This window comes from Acomys minous (genome assembly GCF_964271855.1).
Source record: "Acomys minous genome assembly, chromosome: 9".
Classification (NCBI taxonomy): domain Eukaryota; kingdom Metazoa; phylum Chordata; class Mammalia; order Rodentia; family Muridae; genus Acomys; species Acomys minous.
The window spans coordinates 16,164,924-16,187,340 of NC_140490.1; the positions used below are offsets into that span (position 1 = coordinate 16,164,924).

At 54.2% G+C, this 22,417-nt stretch overlaps 1 protein-coding gene across 6 annotated transcripts in view; it reads right to left on the minus strand.

Annotated features, from left to right (window-relative positions):
* Positions 1-1,256: 1,256 nt before the first annotated feature.
* The window catches only part of ARHGAP22 (Rho GTPase activating protein 22), a 154,984-nt gene continuing 133,823 nt past the window's right edge, over positions 1,257-22,417 (minus strand). For 5 of the 6 annotated variants that reach the window (XM_084794323.1, XM_084794325.1, XM_084794326.1 and 2 more), the window contains 6 exons: positions 12,695-12,902; positions 9,022-9,154; positions 8,200-8,273; positions 7,060-7,181; positions 3,963-4,851; positions 1,257-1,871 (listed from right to left, as the gene is read on the minus strand). In XM_084794323.1, coding sequence (XP_084650449.1) covers positions 1,643-1,871; positions 3,963-4,851; positions 7,060-7,181; positions 8,200-8,273; positions 9,022-9,154; positions 12,695-12,902 — 1,655 coding nt within the window. In that variant the 3' untranslated portion in view covers positions 1,257-1,642. Of the gene's footprint in view, positions 1,872-3,962; positions 4,852-7,059; positions 7,182-8,199; positions 8,274-9,021; positions 9,155-12,694; positions 12,903-18,309; positions 18,438-22,417 lie in introns of those variants that run through there. The other variant, XM_084794328.1, reaches the window with a different exon arrangement.

Consider the following 22,417-nt stretch of genomic DNA (forward strand, 5'->3'; position numbering starts at 1 on the left):
CAACTCAACAGAATCCTACAACTGTAGTGAAGGAACACAGTTGATTGTGAATACATGGGTAGTCCCATCCAACTTCTCCCAGGCCGTTTCCCCTGTCACAGAGATTAAGGGCCATCTCTGCATTGCCATGTGAGAGGTTCTGAGCAATCAGCTCCTTTGCCTTTCCTCTCTGAATACAGGGGAAGGTGGCGTTTTGCCATTGGGCAAGGAATATAGGCTGGCTGCAGCAGCACCTATAGCATAGACTAACATCTCCACTGGCCCTCTTGGCATTCCCAGGGACACTGTGACCCTGGCCTCTGATGCTGGGAGGGTCCTTAGCAGGGATCCTAGTTGTGAAAATCTCCAGTCAGTTTCCAAAGGACAATCAAGAGAGCTTACTCCTGAAGGTGGAGGTAGGGGCATATGGCCTTGTATTTCTTGAGTGGTAGCCAGTGCTACCTGGCAACACTGCAAGCCTGGCCCTTCTGCTGCCCAGGTGTAAGACATGATACTTGAGGCCGGCCGGGTAGTAGGCACTAGGGGTTTAATGACCTTTCCACATGGCAACCAGAAACTGCATGCTTGATGACCTCCTGGCTCCCCTCACCACCACCCCACCCCCCCATTCACCATAGGTTTCTGCCACACATGTGATGACACTGAGTAGAGGCAGGGGACAAGGAGTGGTGACACTGCCGTGTATGAAGCCAGTCCTCTCCCAGCCAGGCCCATATGATGGTCAACCTTTACGGTCTCTGGGCGTGTCTAGAAGGGCTCCAGAGGAAGACCCACGGGCTGCCTCAGGTTCCTGCTGTCCCAGCAAGATCAGCTCTCACTGCCATACAAGCTGAGAGCCTTCCCAAGTTGTCTCTGTCAGGTATTTTATCACAGCAACCAGAATAGTCTAAGCTGCCTGGAGGCTGGGGTGTGGGGTAGGGGGCACCTGAGGTCCGAAGATGTCTAGAGGAGTGAGTGGGTAGACATGGAAGTTACCGGGTCATTCTCGCTCCCAGGTCTGGAAGGGGACCAGGCCTAGTATAAGGTGGGAGACACCCTGAGGACCCACAGCCCTGCCCTCCTGCAGACCCAGTCCTCTGGAGCAGAGCTGAGCTCCTGCAGAGGAAAGCAGGTTACAGAGGCTCTGAGGTGGGAGAGCTGAGGAGCTGCTGAGGTGGCTCCCCTCGTGCAGTGCTGAGACCCTGGGGAGCTCAACCTTTCATAAAATAGACCACTTGGTAAACCCCACTCGGCACAGACATGAAGAATGAGGCTAGTGACGGGTGCCAAGCTTTCAGAGCACATTTAATAAAGAGTGCAAAGTTCTTGGTGGCCCGCCTCTTAGGTGCCATTCTTTGGCCCCTGGGGACTCTTCCTGGGTGAGAGACTAATGCTGATGATCTTGGCACTGTCCCCACTGACACATGCTGGGACCCATAATGTTTGGAGAAGCATCCAGATCCTGCCTGGACTGTGTGGGGATCCTGACAGTCCCCTTGTGGGAGGGAGGTGGGGTCAGTCAGGCTCTTTATCTGGCACTTGGGGGCAGACGGCCCTGCTGGTAGCCTAGCCCAAACTTGAAGCTTCTGGTTTCCTCTGCCGCCTATGGCCAGCCCTACAGGGAAAGTGAGCAGACGTATGTAAGCATGTGCTTCCGCTCCTTTCACTCTGGGGCTCTGGCCCCTTTGGTCCCGACAGTCAAGCTTCCCAGGGTGGTGAAGAACTCCTCCATCTCCTTCTGCAGCAGCTGGTTCCTGCGCTCGGCGTCCTCGCGCGCCCGCTCCGAGTTCCGAAGCTTGATCTCAAGCATGGCGTACTTCTTCTTCTCCTGGTCCAGCTCCTCTTCCAACCGAGACATCTGCTTTCTCAGGTCAGCGCTGCCCTCCTCGATGCTTAAAAATCAAGAAGAGGGATTTTCAGACTCCGGCGACTGGAGTGCTGTCACAGCAGCAATGGCCTCACCAAGGCAGGGAGGTGGCAAGGGAGCTTGCAGGGAGGGATCTCACAGCCTTGCCAACTCTGGAAAGCCAGAGGGGGCTCACTACAGGAAGGCTTCCTTGTGTTTGTGACCCAGAAAGGCCACCTTAAGGATTCCTGCCTTAACACTGGGTCTAACAGTACCCCTGAGCCTTTTGTCCATCCAGCTCTGTCAACTGTCCTGGTAAGGGAATCACCTGCCACTACCAAGAGGGGCAGAGTTCCCCTGACCTTTGTTCCTACGCTCTTACTCACATCTTCTACAGCTCTCTCTGACAGAACACAAACCCAGGGGAAACTCCTGTCTGCCCTTTATGTCCTCCTTGGGAGGTCACCTCCCAAGACTATCCTGCAAGTCCAGTAATATCGGAACCCAATACTACAGTCTGAGCTCCATGGCAGATGACACTGGACCCAGCATCCTCTGAAATGTGGAGGTGACTCCCCTTCACTCCCCCCAGAGCACTGTAGTCACCACACGGGGGTAATACGCACGCAGCAAAGCACTAGCAAACAGTGTATCTGCAGACGGGTTATCAACCTTCCTCCACTCCGAGAAGGATGCTTAGAGAAAGGTGACCACCGTTCACCACAGCAGAGGACATGTTGTCAGAAAGGGAACCTCATGCAGGATGGCACGGAGGTCTCGCTTGCTCCTCTTCTGTCCCCAGCCTCTCTTTGCCAGCCTCTCCTTGCATGGGCCTCCCTCTCCGACTATACTATGCTAGAGTGACCTTGTCCAGTCTCTTGACCCTAAGCCCACCTATAAGCTCCTGGCTGGATCATGAGCATTCCCAACAGTCCAAAATGGAGCTCCTGACAGCTTCCTCAAGCCATTGCCCATCCCACCCACTTCTCCTCCCCTAAGGAGCGCACCTGCTCATCGCTCCTCCCCTACAGCTCTAAACCGTTTATGCCAGGTGAGCTCCCCTCACCTCACTGCTGAGCAAGGCCCACCCAAACCATCTTCAGAACATGCACCAGACACTCCCGTTTCTCCCACCTCATGCCACTCTATGAGCTTGGCCTCCCACTGGACCTACAGTAAGCTTTCCTATCAGAGAAGCCTAAGTCCTTGGGACACTCCATCAACTCCTTCACAGTCACTGTCCCCAGAAGAAAACCAAGCAGCACCCAAGCCAGAAGGCCCGGCCTTACTACCCTCTTCCAGGCTGACACAGCTCCAAGATGGGACCCTCCCCAACCCCACCCCAGGCCTTCCTGTCCTTCCCCAAGGAGGCCTCCTTCCGTCCCCAAGGTTACTGTCCTGTATCTACTTCCTAGTGTGCCATGCATTTCTGACGACTCTTATGCATGGTCTCATCTTGACACCCCAGAATATGAGTGAGGCATGGAATTCTGGTGAGTTTGGTTCACAGCTCTGTCCCCAGCATCAAGCACAGTAGCTATTATTTCACAAACAAAAGATTCTCAAGGGAATCCTGGAAGGACAGAGACTGGATTACAGGAGGCAGAATGGGTGGGCTCCATGTACGCCAACAGACTTATTCCCAGAAGCCTGGTGGATGGGACATGGTACGATGACCCCTTCCTCCTGGTGCTGGAGACCATCCTCATTATAAACTCTCCTTTCAGGCAGTTAAGAGTGTCACAAGGACCTTCTTCCCAACAGGGGCCTGTGTAGTAACGGATGGTGACATCAAGGCTTGCTACAGGCATCCAGGGTAGGCTGGTTTGCACACTGGGCAGGCCCTGGGACAGCCCTCTCTTTGGCCACCCTCAGTGATACAGTCATTCAAGCATCTGTTCTCATCCACTGCATCCTAAAGAGCTACCTGGCTCCTGACTCCTGATCTACAAACTAACAATCTCCTTTGCCATGATGCCCTCAGGGGTGCGTTTGTGGAGCCCACCCAGCTGATGGGTCTACCCGCTCCCAAGCCTGAATATCTCAGTGTCATTTTCCAATGGAGGCAGCCTGGGAGCTGGGTGCTCTGAGCTCTGCCCCTTGCAGCTTTTTCAGCAAGCAGCATGGCCTTTTTTACCTTTTCAGGCTCCTCTCGTACTCAGTCCTCTGCTGACACAGCTCTGCCCTGAGCTCGGCCACCTGGCCCTGGAGAGCCCGGCATCGGCGAACATGGGCCTGCGTGGGGCTGCCTGGGTCATTGGGCTCACTGCTGCCACTACCCACACATGCCTCATCCAGGCTGTGGCCCAGGTCTGGGGACCTGTGGTCCTCACTGCTACTGGGGAGAGGAGAGGGCTCGAGAGCCCACTCAGTGTGTAAGGAGCTGCAGGCAGAAGAGTCGCTGGCCCGGCAGGCTGTGCAGCTGCTGACGGAGGCCTCTCGGGAGGAAGAAGCTGCAGACCATCCTGTGCTGGCCATGCTGGCAGTGCTAGAAAAGTGGCTGGGTGGAGGAGGCACATTGTCATAGGTGGAGAGTCTCTGTGCTGAGCCTGACTCCTTGAGCCGGTCCCCTGATGAGGCCCGACGGTGGCCTCGCAGAGAGGAAAGCCCATTTATGAGCCAGTTCCCACCAGAGGAGATGATAGGTACCTCTAAGGAAGAGCTGCCCACCTTTGGGCTCTCTGACCGGGACCCGTGCTGCCACAAGGCAGACTTCCAGCCAGGCAGAGTGTGTACCCTCTTCCCGGGGCTGGTGGCTGCAGGGTCGGTCTGGCTGCGAAGGCGTGATGGAGAAGTTCTAGAGAGCATTGCCGCAGCCGGCCCATCCAGAGATGAAGTCCTGTGTGTGGGCAAGCCAGGGCTGCCAGGCTCACCCTGGTGGTCCCCGGTGACCTCCTCGGAGCTTAACTCTACTGTGTCCTGGACAGTACCATGTGGTGAAGCAGGTCCCTCAAGGGAGGCTGTGGCAAAGAGCTGTCCGTGTTTGCGGATGAGGACAGTCATCAGATGCTGAACCAAAGAAGTGCCTGTGAGGAAGAGAAAGAGAGACTGGCTGTGAGTGGTCCAGCCCATGCTTCTAACACACACAGGCCAGCTACAATTAAGACACAGGATGCCTGCTCCTGCAGGGCACCTTCACCTGTGCCCGAAAAAAGCCAGAACCAGGAACAGACAGGACTGTGCCCACAAAGCTCCGGAGCATGGAGGAAGCATACATAGCATGGCGCGCCTAGGAGGAGGTAGGTACCATGCACACATCAAGGCCACAGGATGATGGGTGGCAGAAGCCAATAAGTCAGAGCCCATCAACCACCCAGTCTCTCCTGTACTATTGCTACTGCTGCTGGCTGTACCATAATAAAGCCCCTCTGAGGACACAAGGCTCTGGAATAAGATTTATACATATGCACACATGCATGTACATGCAGGTACACACACACACACACACACACACTTAGATACATCTTTTATTCCAGGGCTGGAAAGATGGCTCAGCAGTTACCACTTGTTCTTGCAGAGGGTCTGCATTCAATTCCCAGCACCCACATGGTGGTTGACAACCATCCACACACTCCAGTTCCTAGGGAATCCAATGGCCTCTGCTGACCTCAGCAGACACCAGGCATGCACAAAGGACAGAGACATACATGCAGATATTTGTGTACACAAATACACAGTATCGAATGAAATCAATTTTGTAAATGTTTTCCTTTTACGTATGTATTTTGCCTGCGTGTATTTATGTGCACCACGTGTGTGCCCAGTGCCTGTGGAGGTTAGAAGAGAACGTGCAATCCCCTGGAACCAGAGCTACAAATTGTGAGCGGTCACGTGGATGCTGGGAACCAAACCTAGGTCCTCTGCAAGAGCAACCAATGCACTTAGCCACAGAGCCGCGGCTCTAGCCCCTGTAAATGTGTGTGGAGATATGTACACACGTAAATGCACACATGCTCAGTGTTGCCTTCCACCAATTCTGTGATATAGTACTCCTAACTCAGGGGCTTGGTATGGGGCTCAGCCCCGGGGATAAGGTCATGCTAAGGTCTACATGTCTACTCTGCATCCTCATTCCTTCCAGCTACCCACAACCAAATACCAGAGTTGGGAGGTTCCCCACAGATGAGGAACCACGGCCTGGTAAGATCCCCACGGAATATTCGTGATCCAGAAGGGACTAGGGAAGGTAGTTCTTAGCCAGAAAGCTGGGCTCCTCCCACAGTGGGCTGTGGGGCTGCTGCTGGTGTCCTAGTTGGGGGCCCATGTCCTCAGTCCTAATCCAGGACCCCAGAAGCGTCCCCACTGACTAGCTGTGGACATCCTGTGTGGACAGCACGGTTCTTGCAGTGGCTCTGTTGAGGACAATCTTCCCAAAAGCTTGTGTGTTCTTGTTTCCGCAGCAGCCTCGCTATGTGGTCCCTTGGCAAGCTTGGCTGACAGGCCCCCAGTGAGTCACCTCGCCTCACTTGGCCTCCATTTCATCATCTGGGACTTCAGGGCAATTATCACACATAGGCTGGGTGTAACTGTAGGCTGCTTTAACCCTTTCTCACCCCATTCTTTTTCTGAGACCATGTCTCATGTTGTCCAGGCTGCTCTCGAACTCTCGGACTTAAGTGATCCTCCTGCCTCAGCCTCACCATGTTGCTTTTTTTAAAAAAACATCAACTTGGGTCTGGAGAGACGGCTCAGTGGTTAAGAGCACTGACTGCTCTTCCAGAGGTCCTAAGTTCAATTCCCAGCAACCACATGGTGGCTCACAACCATCTATAATGTAATCTGGTGCCCTCTTCTGGCCTGCAGAGGTACAAGAAGACAGAGCACTGTATACATAATAAATAAATAAATCTTTAAAAACATCAATTTACTATTTACTTATCACAAAAGAGAAGATCCCTGGGTCGTGTACAGGTCTGTTATCTAGGAACCTAAGATAATCACGTGACAGTGCCAGTAAAGAGAAAACAATCTTCCTGGGCTCAGGGACAAGGATACCTGCTTTCAGCTGTCCCGTAATCGCTAACCACTGGTCGTTTCAGGTGTTTCCAATGATTAGCTGCTACCAGCCACAAAGGAGTCGGGGGGGGGGGGGGTAGAGGGAAGGCAGTTCTGCCTCTGAAGATGGAGACAGGACATTTAAGCTCTTGATCCCCTGGCCTGGCTCTGAGCTGTGGCGACTACCATGAGCCCCAATTCCCCCAGCTCTGGACACTGCCAAGCCACCTCCCCTTTACCTTCCATGATGGTTACTGGATCCTCTATCTGCGGCCGAAGGATGTTAGGCCCAAAGACAGTTGCCAAGTTCTGAACGCTCATCTTGTTGACATCGGAGTGGGCCTGCACTTCATCCAGAAACCTTCGGAAGAGGAAAGAAGCAATTGGGGGAAGCAGCGAACTGAAAACTCTAACCTGCTGTGAGCTCTAAGCGCTGCCTGGCCACACCCACCACGCCACCAAGCCCACCCCACGCCAGCTTCATCTCCTCAACTCTACACCACCTAGGCACCCACTAAACTAGCACTTCTAGCCACACCTCTCAGATATACCCACCATATGTTAACCAATGATGACCACTCCATACCAGCCAGCTCTACCCACATAGTACGTGCTCACCCACGTGCCCTGTCAATCTGTCATACCACACCTGTGCCTTCCATGCCTCCTGGTCTGTCACAGCTATGAACAGCCAAACCCCAGCAATATCCACACAGAACCTATCTGCTTGGCTACACAATACCCACCCATCCACTACACTACCATGCTGCCTGCAATACCCAGTCATATGCCACACCCACCCAACCTACACAGTCATAGATTCATCCCCTCTAGCCACACCCTCTACTCCCAGCCCCATCTTGGTGTCCTTGGGCCATATTCCACCCCACACACACTCAGCCAGGATGCCTCCCAGGCTTCCTGTGGTTGCTGGCTATCATCAGCTGTACCTGTATCAAGGCAGAATGTCCCCTGAGATCTAAGAATGCCACGAGGAACAAAGGCCAAGAGACATGGTATGATCATCTCTGGTGCAGAAGATGAATACCCGAGAAACTCAGGCCCAGCCTGGCACTGGGTGACTGTCACCCCTGCAGGCCCCTACTGGCACCCACGATGAGGGTACATGAGGGTAAATACCTCACGAGACACAGACCTCATGAACGGGTATGTATATACCTGTGGGGAAGGGAAGTAAGAGGTGCCCAGAAGGGCAGAACCCAGGCTCCCTCTGGGATCATTCACTGACTGCCTCCTGCAGCTGCTCTGTACCCTTTCACATTCCTTGCCATCCCAGCACTCAGCAAGGCAGTGTTGAGAGGGAACGGATTGCGAGCCAGAGTAGGCCAGATTAGCCCTGCCCCAAACCGGACACTTACATGCAGATGTATCTGAGCAAATTGTAGTTGGCCTGAGGAAGGCTGCTCACTTGGTTAGCCAACTCCAGGGTCCCCTTGTGAAGAAAGGAGAACACGGGATTTCAAACATGAGCAGTAAGGCCTCCTCTGACTGGAGGAAGGTGGGACAGGAGAAGGGAGGTCTGGCCAGTCTCATCTGGCCCCTTCTTCCCTCCCAAGTGTGGCTGTGACCTCCTGATGAGAGACTGATTTTCTTTCTAAGAGCAGGGGTGAGCTTCTGCAAGACCACAGAGGAATGTCTCTGCTCACTTATCAGGGCACAAATATTTGCCAGATAACAGCCCTCATCCCCCACACAGTCACAGCGAAGGTAAACAGTCTTTCCTGCTGTGGCAGCTCAGAGCTGCAGATGGCCAGGAGGGCAGAGGGCAGAGGGGAAGGTGGCTGATACCCATCCTGGGAGTTGTCTCTCTGGGAAACAGGTAACAGTGCTCCTTGGTCTCAACACTGTACACACTTGGAAGCCTGACCCACGTGTGGGAGACGATATCAAAACAGAAGTACCCACTATGAGGTGGCCAGAGCTGGGCAGGCTTTTGTAAAGAGGCCCTGTGTCCCACCTGCCACTTCTATGTCTGTCAGAAAAATCTGGGGGGAAAAAGAGTTAAGAGTCCTACACAGACTACACAGCACTTGGGGGCCCTCTCTCCCTGACACAGCAGCTTTCTGGTTAGGACTTATGTGCCACTGATAAGTCCTGACTCCACATGCCTGCTGCCCACCCTCACTCCACCCCCCACCCCGCACCCCTGCCGCCAGGATGTGTCCCCGAGAGGCACTGACCTCCCCCTCGTCCTTGGTGAGCAGCTGGGCGCAGCTGAGGAAGTCTTCATACCTGGCGAAGGGGATGACCGGCTCTGGGAGCTCCCGAAGGTAGAGCTTCAACAGGGAGGCCACTGTGTGCACGTCGGTGGTGCTGGGATGAAATGGGGTGGGGGTGGGGGGTGGGGGAAACAGCAGTGAGAGCAGGACCCCAAGGGTGAAGGAGAGCCTTCTTTTGTGTTTACAGTGTAGAAGCTGGAGGCCTTCTGTCTACACAGTATGGGACTTAGGAGATGTTCTGCTGCCGAAGGCACAGAGTGCAGCCGTTTCGCTTGCTTACAACAGTTGCTCTGGGTGGAAGGAATTACCTGTGACCTGGATTGGCTCAGAGAAAGCTCCCCTGGGGTCCAGCCAAGCTTTCGCTTGAGCTTGCTTAGCTCCTGGGATGAACCTTGGCTGAACTGGGGAATCTGTCGCTGAGGGATCCCATCAGGGCTGACCTTCCTACAGAGAGCAGGAATGTGAGCACTGGCTGGACAAGTGAGAGGTCAGGCCTGACCTATGCCTCTTGTTTCAGCTCCTCATTCCATCTTGAGGGGCCTGAATGTCCACAACAGGAGTCAGTCTCCCCTAAGTGGGGGATGTGTGAGTGAGTGTGTGTGGGGGGGTGTGGGTGTGGGTGTGCTCACGCGCGTGTGCGAAGGTATTTCCAGTTCAGACTCACACTCTCTTTCCCCCTATATCTGGGCTCTGTGGGGCAGTCCTGGCCAAAGCTGGATCCTCCTCTAAGCCAGTACTTTATACCACACCGGAGCCCCAGGAGACTTTCCTAGCCCCTGGCTCCAAGCCCTAGCTTTAAGTTCCTCGTAGAAGGCACTCAGAGAATATGGGCTGGGGACCAGCAGACCTTGGCTGTGCTAATAAGGTGACACTTGGCCACGTATCACACTAGCATCACAATGCAATATGGTCCCTTTGGCACTGACATTTGAGATCCTGGACTTCCATATGGCCCCGAGCACCCAAGATCCACACATGTGGGGTTCTTTCCTGGCCTCTGCTCTCTAGCCAAGCATGCTGCCACCCACTGCCCACTGCCTTCTCCTGGCACTTTCTCCATCCACACTGGAGGCCAGTGCCCTTCCCAACTGGGATTCTTCAGGGTCAGCAGGTGCTGCCTCAGGGAGACAGGAAGTAGTACTGGTTACATGGCAACCCACTCCAGTCCATAGATCTTCCTGTCTGCATCTCTGCTCAAAGCCCCCTCCCGCACCATCCATCATCCACAGAGATCTGCTGCTCAGCTAGACCTCTGGCCCATTGTTCCTCACACTCGAACCCTTTCACGGACTTCCACTGACTACTGGTCTTTCTCTTTAACACTTGGCTCCAGTGTCCCTGAATGCCCTTCCAACACCACCGTGAATTCACTCCACCCCCATCACAGTCTCACCAGCACCAAAGAGAGCATTCCAGGCCAATGAATGCCAGGGCCCACCAGCCTGAGTACCTCACAGCATATGCTACCTGCAGCTGGTGGCCTGAAGCAAGGCCACAGAAGGCCCAGTGGGCCAGCAGACATGCTCTAGTCAAATCAGCTGTCCTCACCGCCTGTGGCCCCATCTGCAGCTTCCCCCTCCCTTCATTTCCAAAGACTCCCCTCTTGCTCATGCCAACGACAGCATTCATCCAGAATGAAGGCCTTGCTTCTTAACTGGCTGCAATCCTGGAACACGCACACGTGCATGAACATGCATGCATGCACACATGCGCTAGTACTCCACTGGCTCACAAGCTCACATCTGCACCTCACACCTTCTGCTGGCTTCCTAATCACCTCCTTACCTCCTCCCCTCTCCCCTCATCCTCTCTCTCTCTCTCTCTCTCTCTCTCTCTCTCTCTGTCTCTGTCTTCCTCCCCCCCCCCCTCTCTCCAAGGGAGTTTTGTAATAGAGGAATAACAAGGCCAGAAGCAACACCTGCAGCCAGGCTATACCACAAGGTGAACAGGGCAAAGCAGAGTAAGTTTGGGAGAGGGAGTCTCATCACGCAAGCCCAGTCCATTGGTGGTAGGAAGACCCTCTGTGAGTGAGTTGTAGGGAGCAGAGCTCCAGTGCACACAGTGAGCAGGTAGGTAGCCAGGGAAGCGGACCCCCCTGGCCTCTGTAAGTAGGGGACAGTAAAGCACTAAGGTGCCCCTGTGAGTGAGCTGAGGGGAACAGACCCCAAAGCCCACTTTGAACAGGTCCATGCCACAGAGACCCTGTGACTTGGTGGGCACAGCTGCTATAGGAATGGCAGATAGCTAGAGGTGTTCCTGAAGAGAGGGAAGTCAGAGCCCAGCGGGCCTGTGGTGGAGGGACAATGCTGAGAAACCTACCTAAGAGGAGGAACTGCTAACACCCCAGGAAGTGCCGTGACGGAGGGAGCAGCTAGGAGCCACAGCCTGGAAACAGGGCTTTGTCATCTGCCAAAGCAGAGGTGTAGGTCTATGGGCCTGAACTCAGGGACAGGGCCCAAACTGAGCCTAGCTGGCAGCATGCATTAAAACAGGAGGCATGACAAGACGATGACGTGGATTAGGCCAGAAGGACTGGTACTTTGCCTGGAGACCCCAGTGAGTTTGAAAAAGGTGGTGTGAGGTCTGACATCCTTCCAGTAGAATGCAATGCTACACAGTGGCATATCTGACCCTGGCATGTTTCTAAAAGCCATTGTTCCCAGGCCCTTTTGTTTGAAGTGGTCCTAACCTTGATGCAAAGAGATGAGGTCTGGCTGGCAGACACATAGAATAAACCACAAGCTTCCACAAGCTGTGGCCAGGGTTTCCCAGGGACCCAGGTGAAGGGAGTCCCATGCCCTCCCTGAGGAGCAGAGGAGAGTCCTGAACTCCACATTTAATGAGAGAGCTGCTGCAGCCCCAGAGCTTTGCTATGGGTCTGGGAGGAAGCTGGAGAGATGAGAGCAATACACTCTGTGTGAGCACTACAGAGCTTGTCCCGTGGCAGAAGGAACTTAGATCTAAGGAAAGATGTCCTAAGAGGCAAAAGTTTTATGGAAAAGTCTGGTTTGATGGCTTGATGCATGAACTCTATGCCAAACTGCTCTGTAGTGAGCGGGATCCAGTCAGAGAGAAGACAGCCCACACAACCACATAGAGAGGCAAACCTCCTCACTCACCCTTTCTCAGGCCCTGGGCAGTGGATGTAGTTATCTTCCCTAGCCGTGGGGAAGCCCCAGCGATGAGTACAGATCTAAATCAGCAGAAGTGACTGTCTTCCTGTCCCAGAATCTGACTGAGACGGACCTCGGCTGCTATGTCATTATGTCAGTGTGGAAGCTTGGGCTGGGCCACTGAGAGGAGGCAGAAGCTAAGAGGCACAGTGCAGTAAGTGTGGAATCCCAGATGCAGCTGTGCCTAAGCCATGCTGGTCCGGAAGCTAGCTAAGACCCTCCTCATTCCTCTACCTGGGTTGGCGCAGAGCTGCGGAAATCACCAGGTGATGGCTGACCTTGTTTGTGGCAGACACCCTCCAGAAGACCAGGGACCAGCGTGATTCTGTGCCCCAGTTTTCTGCACTCTGGGCAGTCAACACACCAGGCCCTGCTCAGAGTAGTTAGTGGTTGTTGGGGAGGAGCCTACATAAGCTTCAGCGAATGGTCCCACCTACACTGCCTTGTCCCCCAGAGCTCACCTGTCAAACAGCGGCTTCTCCCCACAGTCGAAGGAGTCCTGTAGGTCCCTCACCAGGTTGGCCTGGCCGGGCATACGGAAGAGCCCCTCTTCACTGAGTCCTCGCTCCCGGATGAAGTCCACACACTGCTCCACCAGCAGAGGTGCCAGGCGGGGACCATACTTCCGTTCATGGTGCACTGTGTCCTCCAGTCGCTGCCCAAAGATCCCTGGGACACAGAAAGGGACTCTTCATACCCCCTGCCACTCTGCACAATGGTAGGTGAAGGGTGTTTGGACAAGGGGAGGCAGAGAATGCTGTCTGTGCACCTAAGGGGGGGCCAGATCTTCCCAAGGAAACAGATTAGACACTGGGAGTGCACACCCAGGTGGTTGGTCAGGGCTGGTAGGCCTTCAGCCAGCCTGGCCTGTGGAACTTGTTCAAGCCAGGAAAAATGGCCCTCAGGGAGCATGTGCTTGTATTGTGTGGATGGATGAACTCACTCCATTGAGAAACTATGCCATGCCCAAGCACAGGAAAATGAAGAGATGCCTCATGGGTCAGTCCACTGGGCCCTGCTGCAAAGAGGAGGCAGGAGGCACAGAGCTCAGAGGACAAGACAGATGGCACAGTTGTTGTTCCTTAAACATCATACAGACCAGGTGAGAAAGCCTCCCAGGCGCCACCACCTGCTTTCTAGGAAAGCCCTTGGGGTACATCAGGCGGACACCACCAGTGCGTTAGGGAGAGGTGTATGTGCATGCATGTGCCATATGCGTGCGCATGCACGCACTCTTTGGGCTTTTGTTTGTACATGTAAACATATGAGCGTGTCAGCTTGTGTGTGCACATAGCAGAGACCTAGTTCAGCCCATTCAGTGTGGTTCCGGGTACAGCAAACATCCCAGCTTTTTGGTTCTGCCACCACCACACACACTGGAATGGGGCTGGAGGAAGCCAGCTGCAGGTCCCATGCGGGCACCATCTGGGTCCCAGCGGAGGATGTAATACTGGAAAAGAAGGAAACCTGCCTCTTCTGGGACTTGGCAGGCTAGTCCCCTGACCACAGGGAAGGTCAAAGCCTGGAGCCCAGGGACAAGGTGGCTACGTGGGCTTCTCAAAGCAGGCCAGACTCAGGAGGCATTGAGTCACCACTAACAGTGTCCCCTCAGGGGAGCCTTTGGGGTTAGAGCTGGCTAGGCTGAGGGCACAGACACCCAACTACGTTTTCCCTCTCACTCAGGACTCAGTCACCCACACACAGGGCTTCAAATGCCCAACTCTATCTCCTATGATGTTGGAAACATGTTTTAAATGTACTTCCCCCCGCCCCTCTGTCCTTCTTTGTTTTGAGGTGCTTCCCCCTCCTTCTTTTTTGAGGTACACATGCTGGGTAGGCTTTCTACAAGCAAGCTTCACCCCAGCTCTCTAGTTTCTCTTGAAATGTCCGTACTTACGGTGGTAGCAGACCGGTTTCCAACAAGGCAAGAGTGCCAGAGCACTCCACAGAGGCCCGTCCCTTTGCTGGAAACTCACTGCCAATCCTCTGCGGTCCACAGTGTTCCCTAGAGCCCCCTACCCGACCCAGGCTACTTCACGCTGTGGGGCATCTATTTGCCTCTTCTGCTTGAAGTCTGTGAGTACAGACTTTCCCAGGTGACACTAGAGTCTGCATAAGTGGGGAAGGGGTCCTGGCTCACAGAAGGAAACCATTCAAAACCATGCTGGTGTGACCAGAAGAACTCCTTACTTCGTAAGGAGAAAGTAAGAACTACTTACTTTTTTTTTTTTTTTTTTTTTTTTTTTTTTGAGACAAGGTTTCTCTGTTTAGCCTTGGCAGCCCTGGACTTGCTGTGTAGACCAGGCCAGCCTCGAACTCACAGAGATCCACCTGCCTTTGCCTCCCAAGTGCTAGCATTAATGGCGTGCGCCACCATGCCCGGCCCTTCAAACTATTACCACAAATAAGCAGGCATAGAACATAGGAAGAAGCGGCCATGAACAAAGTGTCCCCAAAGTGGGGCTGGGGCTAGCTTGGCATGGCACCTGCCTCCTCCCATCCACTCATATGGCCCTTTCATGTAGCTTTAACTCACTCCTCAACTGTGTCCAGTGTCAGCTTTCACACAGCCACACCCATGCATAGGCAGGGCCTTCTATTTGCATCCCATCTCCCACCCCAGAGTCATAGCCATGGCAAGGTACTCCTTTCCTCCAGGCCACTGGCAGAGGTGGAAAAGTGAACGTATAGGAAGGAAGGACCAACACCATGTCATGCTTTCTCCTGTCCCAAGTCACTCAGCCCCTGGCCTCAGCTCCCAGGGACTCAAGGCCATAGTCATGAAGACACAAGACAGGCCCAATTCTCTCCACAGACTCACACAGCTCAACTGACTCTGACTAGCTTCCTTCTTGCTCCCTGCATCCTATGCTCAGGACACCTGCCATCTGTCTCTCACTGTGCACTTGTGTCTGGCTCTTATCTAAGAACAGAAGGCCCCCTATCCTTAGGGGAGGCAAACCCAGATCCTCAATGAAACAGCAGACTACACCATCCTCCAAGTAGACCGTGACCTAAGTGCATAAACTGAGGCTTTCACCACCAGATAGATATATAAACAGAGGACATGGCTACTCTGAGGTATGGTCGGTGGGAAGATTTCCTCTTGTACAATGAGGGAGAGTATAGCCAAAAGCATCTGGAAGAGTCCAGAGTACATACAGGAAGCAGCAGACTGAACATGGCCAACAGGATGGACTGTGCCATGAGAGGAGAGAGGAAGAGAGGGAGCGAGGGAGAGAGGGAGAGAAAAGGAGAAAAAATGTGGGCAAAGGAAATTGGAAATTGAGAGCAAAAGAGGATGACAAAAGAAAGGGCATAGCTGAACCAGCAGGGTTATAACGGCATGAGAAGCTGCGGGGGCCGGGGTGGGGGGCTGTGAGCTGGAGAGGTTCAGGGTAGATAGAGGGTGGGCTGAGGAGCACTAGGATGCCAGCACGCACTGTGTTAATGGGTACTTGTGATACAGAGAGAGCCTGGAGGTCAGCATGCCTGTGTCCGTATGCTACTAGGCACCACAGATAGCCATTTATCTGAGTTTCTTTTGGATCCAAACTAAGCAGTTGGCAAAAGAGAACAACTTTAACAATACAGTCAAATGACAGCTATGTGGGTGCCCCGGCTCCCCACATCCCAGCTCCGAACATATCTATCTAACGTTATCATTTTCTCCTAAAGGAAGCAACTACTCAAATTGCCAGTCTACCCTTGTGCTTGGGTTGGTGAATAAAATAAAGGTTAAGTGAACACCACACTATAGTACCATGATGGCTAATCTGATAGGCGGGTGACATACACAGAGCACACACACACACCCAAAATGATGATTCACATCCCAGACAGGGTAGAGGGGGAGGGTTCATGATTTCATCACAGTCCACAGTTTAAAACTTAGGAGCTGGTTGTTTCTGGAATTTTCCAGTGAGCATCTTCAGGCTCCAGGTGGTCACTGGAAATCGGAAAGCTAGAAAGTAAAGCTGTGGATGGATATGTCGGGGGGGGGGGGGGGGGAGCCGCGGGGGGGCTATCCTGCTGAAAAGCATCAGAGCTGTCCTCTGGCTGACAGCATGCCCCACACTGTGGTGTTGCTGGGGGGCAAGCTCTGCCCTGCTGGCCTCCACCAGCCCTTAGGCACAAAACTTGGACAAGCCCACCTGTCCCACACAGCACCCAGTCTTGACAGGTCTGGTCTGTGACAGCCCCTCCCAACCCTTGCCTCCCACTGAAGCCTTCTTAACATTCTCACCGTCCCCAAATAGGGCAGCGATCCAGCAGAGGGAAAGCCGCCACAAGGTCTTGGCACTTAAGAACAGAAGAGGTTTTGAGAAGGTGGCACGGCAAACACATTAAGTCTGGGGTAAGGAATTAAGGGAGTGGGGTGTCTGATGGAGGACATTTGATGCTGGAGGGTGAAAGTGAGGGAGTGTGCCTGGCGAGGAGACTGTGGGTCATGTGAGCACTGACACCAGATGCTATGAGGTGAGGGCACAAGAGACATAGGTTCTGGGCACACACTTGGCTAAAACAGTGGACCGTAAGCCACTGTCTCCCCATCTACAGAGGAAGATCTGTCTTCACAGAGGCTCCCTGGAAGCCCAAGATGGACCCACCCTCCCAGGGCATCCGCTCCCCCATTGGACTCTTGAAAGGAAAACTCTAGACCTCATTCCAACTCAGCTAGCTGCCCCTGCTGTAGACAAGCCACGTTCAGGCCTCAGACAGATCCCTCCCTTTCCACTGCGGCCCTGCCCACTGCTTTCTTCGCCACAGTCCTTCTGGCAGACCCTGTGGGACCTGGCCCCACCTGCTGAACTCCCGAAGCCCTCCTGGCAAGTGTCACTGGGGAACCGTGCCAAGGACCGGTTCTAGTAGGGCTTGTAATGTTGCTGGAAACCCAGCCAGTATGTGGTTCCTAGAGGTCCCGGCCCACACTCGTCACCAAGTGCCCACTCTGCCAACTGAGAGGAAATTGGCAAGAGGCGCCTTTCCTTGGGATGAACCTGCAGCTGCAGCTTCTGCCTTGACAGCTACTCCCTCGGGCCTGGCCTGCATGACTCCAGTGAGGGTTTCTCAGAGTCCCAGGCAGGAATACAAGTCACAGATCCTGCTGCTGCACAAAGCTCTTTCTAGAAGATGACCCTGGAAGCAGCCCCCAACCACTCTGCCAACTCCAGGACCTATGGCCACGGGTGAACGTGCCTCACCAACACAGGAAACTAGTGGTTTTCTCCTTACCCTCAAGGGAAGCCCTGGGGGAAGGGGTATTGTCCTATCCTGACAGGAAAGGGAGGCCACTGGGGTTCCCCTCCTGGATCTGGTCCCAGAGCTGAGGCAGCAGGCCGGCTTGGCCACTGTGTCTGCCTCTGGCTCTCCCCAGCGAACAGGAGGCCACAGTCGGGGGGGGGGGGGGACGATAGGGTACATGAGAAACAATGAGAAAACAATTCTCCAGAGGCTTGCAAACTTTGGGTAAATCTGCAGTCTCCCTCTTGGCGACAGGCTTTCCTTGCTCTTCGGCCAGCTCTCACCTGCAACCTGCCATGCACCCACTCTTGGAACACCCACTCCCCTTTGACTGGACCACTGACCATCCCACTTTCAGGCCCTGAATACTGATAGCCTCAGACTGGGAAGCGCTTGAAAGAAACATCCTTCTAACTTGCTCCCAGCATGGCCTGGAAAACCAACACAGGCCCTAGAGGATGGGGTTGCCCAATGCCAGCCAGGCCCCAGGTAGAGTTTCTCCTCTGGATGGTGGATTTCCAGGACTCCAACTGGGCTTAGAGTCAGAGCCTGGGAACCCACCTCCTGCTAGGTCTCAGAGCAATAGGGGTTGAGGAGGATCGTTTGCAAGCCCCTAGTCTCGGTCTGTCTTTTCTTCACACAGGTCTCGCCAGTTACAGGAGAAGCGAATGGACATTTTCAGTCTCTCTCCCCACCGACACAAACTCGCACGTACACGGCTCCAGCCCCTTGAGAACCATCTCAGATCCCCGGCTCCTGCCAATGCAGCCACCCACCCGCAGGCCCCGCCGAACCCCTTATCCCCTGGCCCTGCACCCCGTCGAGCCCCTACCTGGGGCGGCGGGCGCGCAGCAGGCGGGCAGGCGGCAGGGCGACCGCGGGCAGGCGCGGCAGCTGGAGAAAGCCCGCGCGGCAGGCATCAGGCCCATGGCGCGCCCAGGCGCGGCGGCGCGGCGGCAGCAGGAATGCCCGGCACGCGCACAGGTAGCGTCTTGCCCGCCGCCTGCCCGGCCTGAGCCGCCCGGGGCCGGACCTGGGGTGAGGGCGGGAGGATCGAGTGCCTGAGATGCCTCCTGCCAGGCAGCTGGCTCCCAGAGTTGGGCGCTCTTGGGTCGGGGGCAGGGGGGGGTGCGGGGGGGCGCTTTCCCTACGCTGCGGTATCAGGCGCCTGGAGTTCGCTGCAGCTCTCCACGCAGTCACTTCCTCCCAGCTGGGGACCCCGCTTCAGGGGTACCCGAGCAGGCCAAGGCTGGGAAATCACGAGTTCCAGGTGTGCAAGAGCGGCCAGAGAGGATTGGGCAATTGGGTCTGAGTCACCTCACTGGCCGAATATGAATGCCCTGCCTAAAGAAACACTGCTATGCGGGGCACTAGGCCTCCAGGTCTCTGACCTCCTTGGAACCAGTACCCCTAGGGCTAGTGCAATGGTTTGGAGTTGACCCCATCTCCTTAAAGGGCTCTAAAAGATAATTAACGACTCTTTTTCACAAAGAGGTTGTGAAGGCTTCAGAGAGATTATGCGATTTGCCCGCGGTCTCCTAGCTGGAAGTGACAGACCAGTCCTCAAATGCCTGTCTGCAGAGCCTAACTTCTCAGGGCTCCTTAGCGGGAGAAGACTCCACAGTCAGTATGTTTCCGACTGGCATACAGGGTCAGCCTAATCCAGGAGGCAGATGGAAGAATCAGAGATGGAGGCATGGAGAACAGAAAGCCATGAGCCTTGGGGAATGGGGCCCCTCTTCAAGCAAGGTGTGTGGCAGCCGGTCAGGGTCACGTTATGTAATCACTTAATAGTATTTCGCTTAGGGAAAGAAATAAGAGAAACTTCAGGGCAGCCCCAAGAACCAAGATACACAGCCCACTGCAATATTTTTAAGAACACACCTTGAGCCAGGCCTGGTGGTACATGCGCGTGCCTTTAATCCCAGCACTCTGGGAGGCAGAGGTGGGTGGATCTCTGTGAGTTCAAGGAAAGCCTGGTCTATGTGTTGAGTTCCAGGACAGCCAGGGCTATGTAGAGAGACCCTGTCTCAGAACAACAAAAACAAACAAACAAACAAACAAACAAATAAACCTTACACTGGGCATGGGGGCGCACGCCTTTAATCCCAGCACTCGGGAGACTGAGGCAGGCGGATCACTGTGAGTTCTATGACAGACTGGTCTACAGAGTGAGTCCAGGACAGCCAAGGCTACAGAGAGAAACCCTGTCACGAAAAATGAAAACAAAAACAAAGGAAACAAAAAACAAACCTTAATGCAAAAATCCATAATGATCAAAATATCAAACAGGTAAATAAAGACACCCTGTCTTCATTTCAAATGGGATACTTTGATGTCCATGTCCTGGAATCTGTAACTGCCTCACTTGGCACAGCCAAAGGAGCTAGGTAGGTATGAGCACACTAAAGGCAGAAAGGCTGCTGTGGACTACCAAGGGGTGCAGGGTAACTTCTGGATGCTAAAACTACAAGAGGAAGAGGAGATAAGGAGAAATGTTAGCCCAGGAAGTGGTAAAAGGCAAGGAGCATATTTTTTCCCCTTGGTCCTTGCGTAAAGCCTATGCTCCCTTTAATTTTGGGCTATGGGACATTGAAGCTCCTAGCCCAGGCCCTGAAGCTGAGTGTGGGGGCTAAAGTCCTCGATCCAAGAGTGTTCAGTCTCTCTCCTCAGGTTAGTACAAAGGTGGGAAGGGTGGCAGCACCCTTGGGTGGGTAGGTAGACTCTGATGCTGCGTCCTCTCTGAACCCCCCCCAGTTTCCCCACTTGTAGGCCCCTGAACGATACCTAGTAGCCTAGGAAACCCCAGATGAATGGTGGCTTGCTGTTGTCTCCTTGTTGTTTCTCATCAGCCCTGGTTCACTGTTGGATTAGGAGTACCCTCGGGGGCAGAGCTGGGGAGCTGAGACCATGAGGAGGGGTGTTCTCTTCCATGAGCAGCCTGGTAGCAGGTGGGTTCTTCAACTTGGATGGGCCTCTCTCTCTCTCTCTCTCTCTCTCTCTCTCTCTCTCTCTCTCTCTGAGCTCCAGGTAGCACAGTGAGGGGAGGCTGATCAAGGAGGCTTCACCACAAGGAGGAATGGAAGATAGGATGGTGGGAAACACAGAGGGAGTTCGAGGTGGCTGAGCAGGGGTGCGGGGTGGGGATGCCAGGGAGCTCTCAGATAAAGCATTTACTCTGGCCTTGGCTCCCCTGGCAGAAAGCCCCAATGCCTGCTGGCTTGCCTAAATAGCTGCTCCATCTCACCTGACTTGAGGGTCCAAGATCACCGGCTCCGGGAACTCTTTTAGGGGTAAGGCCTTCAGAGCTTCAGGGAAGGAGACCCAAGGGTATTCTGAGCCAGGACCTAAATGCTTGCAGATGCCTGGTCCGCCCTACATCAGACTGGCCAGAATTCCAGGCCTGCGGGGGAGTCTCCACCTGGCATCTGATCCCCCCATGTCTAACTGGAACGGGCAGATAGCATCAGAACCAGGTTCCAGCGTCATAAGCCCATTCTCAGGCTCACTGGCTTGGCAGGTTGACATTCGTTGGAACTAGAAATAATCTGACTTCCTGTGTCTCCCAGGGAGGCTAGGATACGGGGAGAACGGTGCTGGGGAGAAGTACTCTCCGGCTCTCTGACTCCTACCTTAGCTGCCAATAGACTCACAGATGGCTCAAAACAAATGTGTCTAGACAGAGCCACACTCTCCCCATCCCCTACCCTACTCCACGCTGGCTCTTCTTTCACTGTCACCACCCCCGGCCCCCTTCCCCCTCTCCTCGAAGATGGCTCAGCTTGACTCCTGGGGTCAATGTTCACACACCCCTTTCTTACCCTCACATCCTGGAGATCTCATCACTCCTAGTTTCTAGACAGAGCTGCAGCCTGCTCACTTCACCGGCCAGACCCGCCCAGGAGAAGAGGTGCGCTCTTGCGTGAATAGTAAGACAGATGCTGGACCTCCCCTCATGCCTGTCCAGGGAGCAGCCGGAGGGTCCTTCATAACCAAATGCTGGATCCTCACAACCCTGCCTCAGAACTTTGCAATGCGACCCTCTGCATCTCCCAAGGGGTAGAACTGCATATCCAGAGGGGGCCTAGGAAGTGCTCACCCCACCATCTGACTCTCAGTCAGAGCTTCCTCCAGCCTATGTCCATGTTCCCACCTCTGCCAAGGCCAAGGCCAAGGCCCAGACTGGCAGGTTTGCACCAGCTATCCCCTTGGTTGGCTATGGTCTTCTTATAACACTTTGTTTAAACAGTGAGATACCACTTCACACCCACTATGGTGGCTATTAGCAAAACAGAAACAAAAGCCTGTAAGAGGCAAGGGAGGCCCCACCTCTCCCTGGGCACCTAGCAGGTATAAGCACTGTTTAAGGCACTGTTGGCACTAATGATAAGGTCTTTGCTTAGATGGTAAGCATTCCTTCGGATGCTCATTTTCCTGTAAATAAGCAAAGACGCCAGGAATAAGGGATTTGACTAATTGGCAGCTGCTAGTCTCTCCTGTTGTCCTTGCTGCCTTGATCAAGACCACCATAGGCCACACTGCCAGAGCCACCACCCTCATGCCAGTTTTTAAGGAGTGACTTGAGCCAACTATGTCACATTGTAACTAGTAGCCAGGCCATTCATTGGTCCAAACCATAAGGCTCAATGCCCATGGTTGGTACTAGAAGCAGGGATGCAACGGGCCAAAGGAATGGTCTAAACACCCTGTCTTCAGCTGTATATAAGCATGGCTCGGGGTTGGTTGGCAGACGCTCCCCTGTGCTGCTTCTGCTCCTGCAGTACCAAGTCAGCAGCTCCACCCCACCAGAAGCTTGATCCCACACTCACACCTTCCTACACACCATACTGATACAGGATGCTGGGCCTATGTCTATCACACCATGATGTGAGGGCACACCCGTACCTGGGTAAGCCTAACCCCTGTGGGTACTCGGCTCT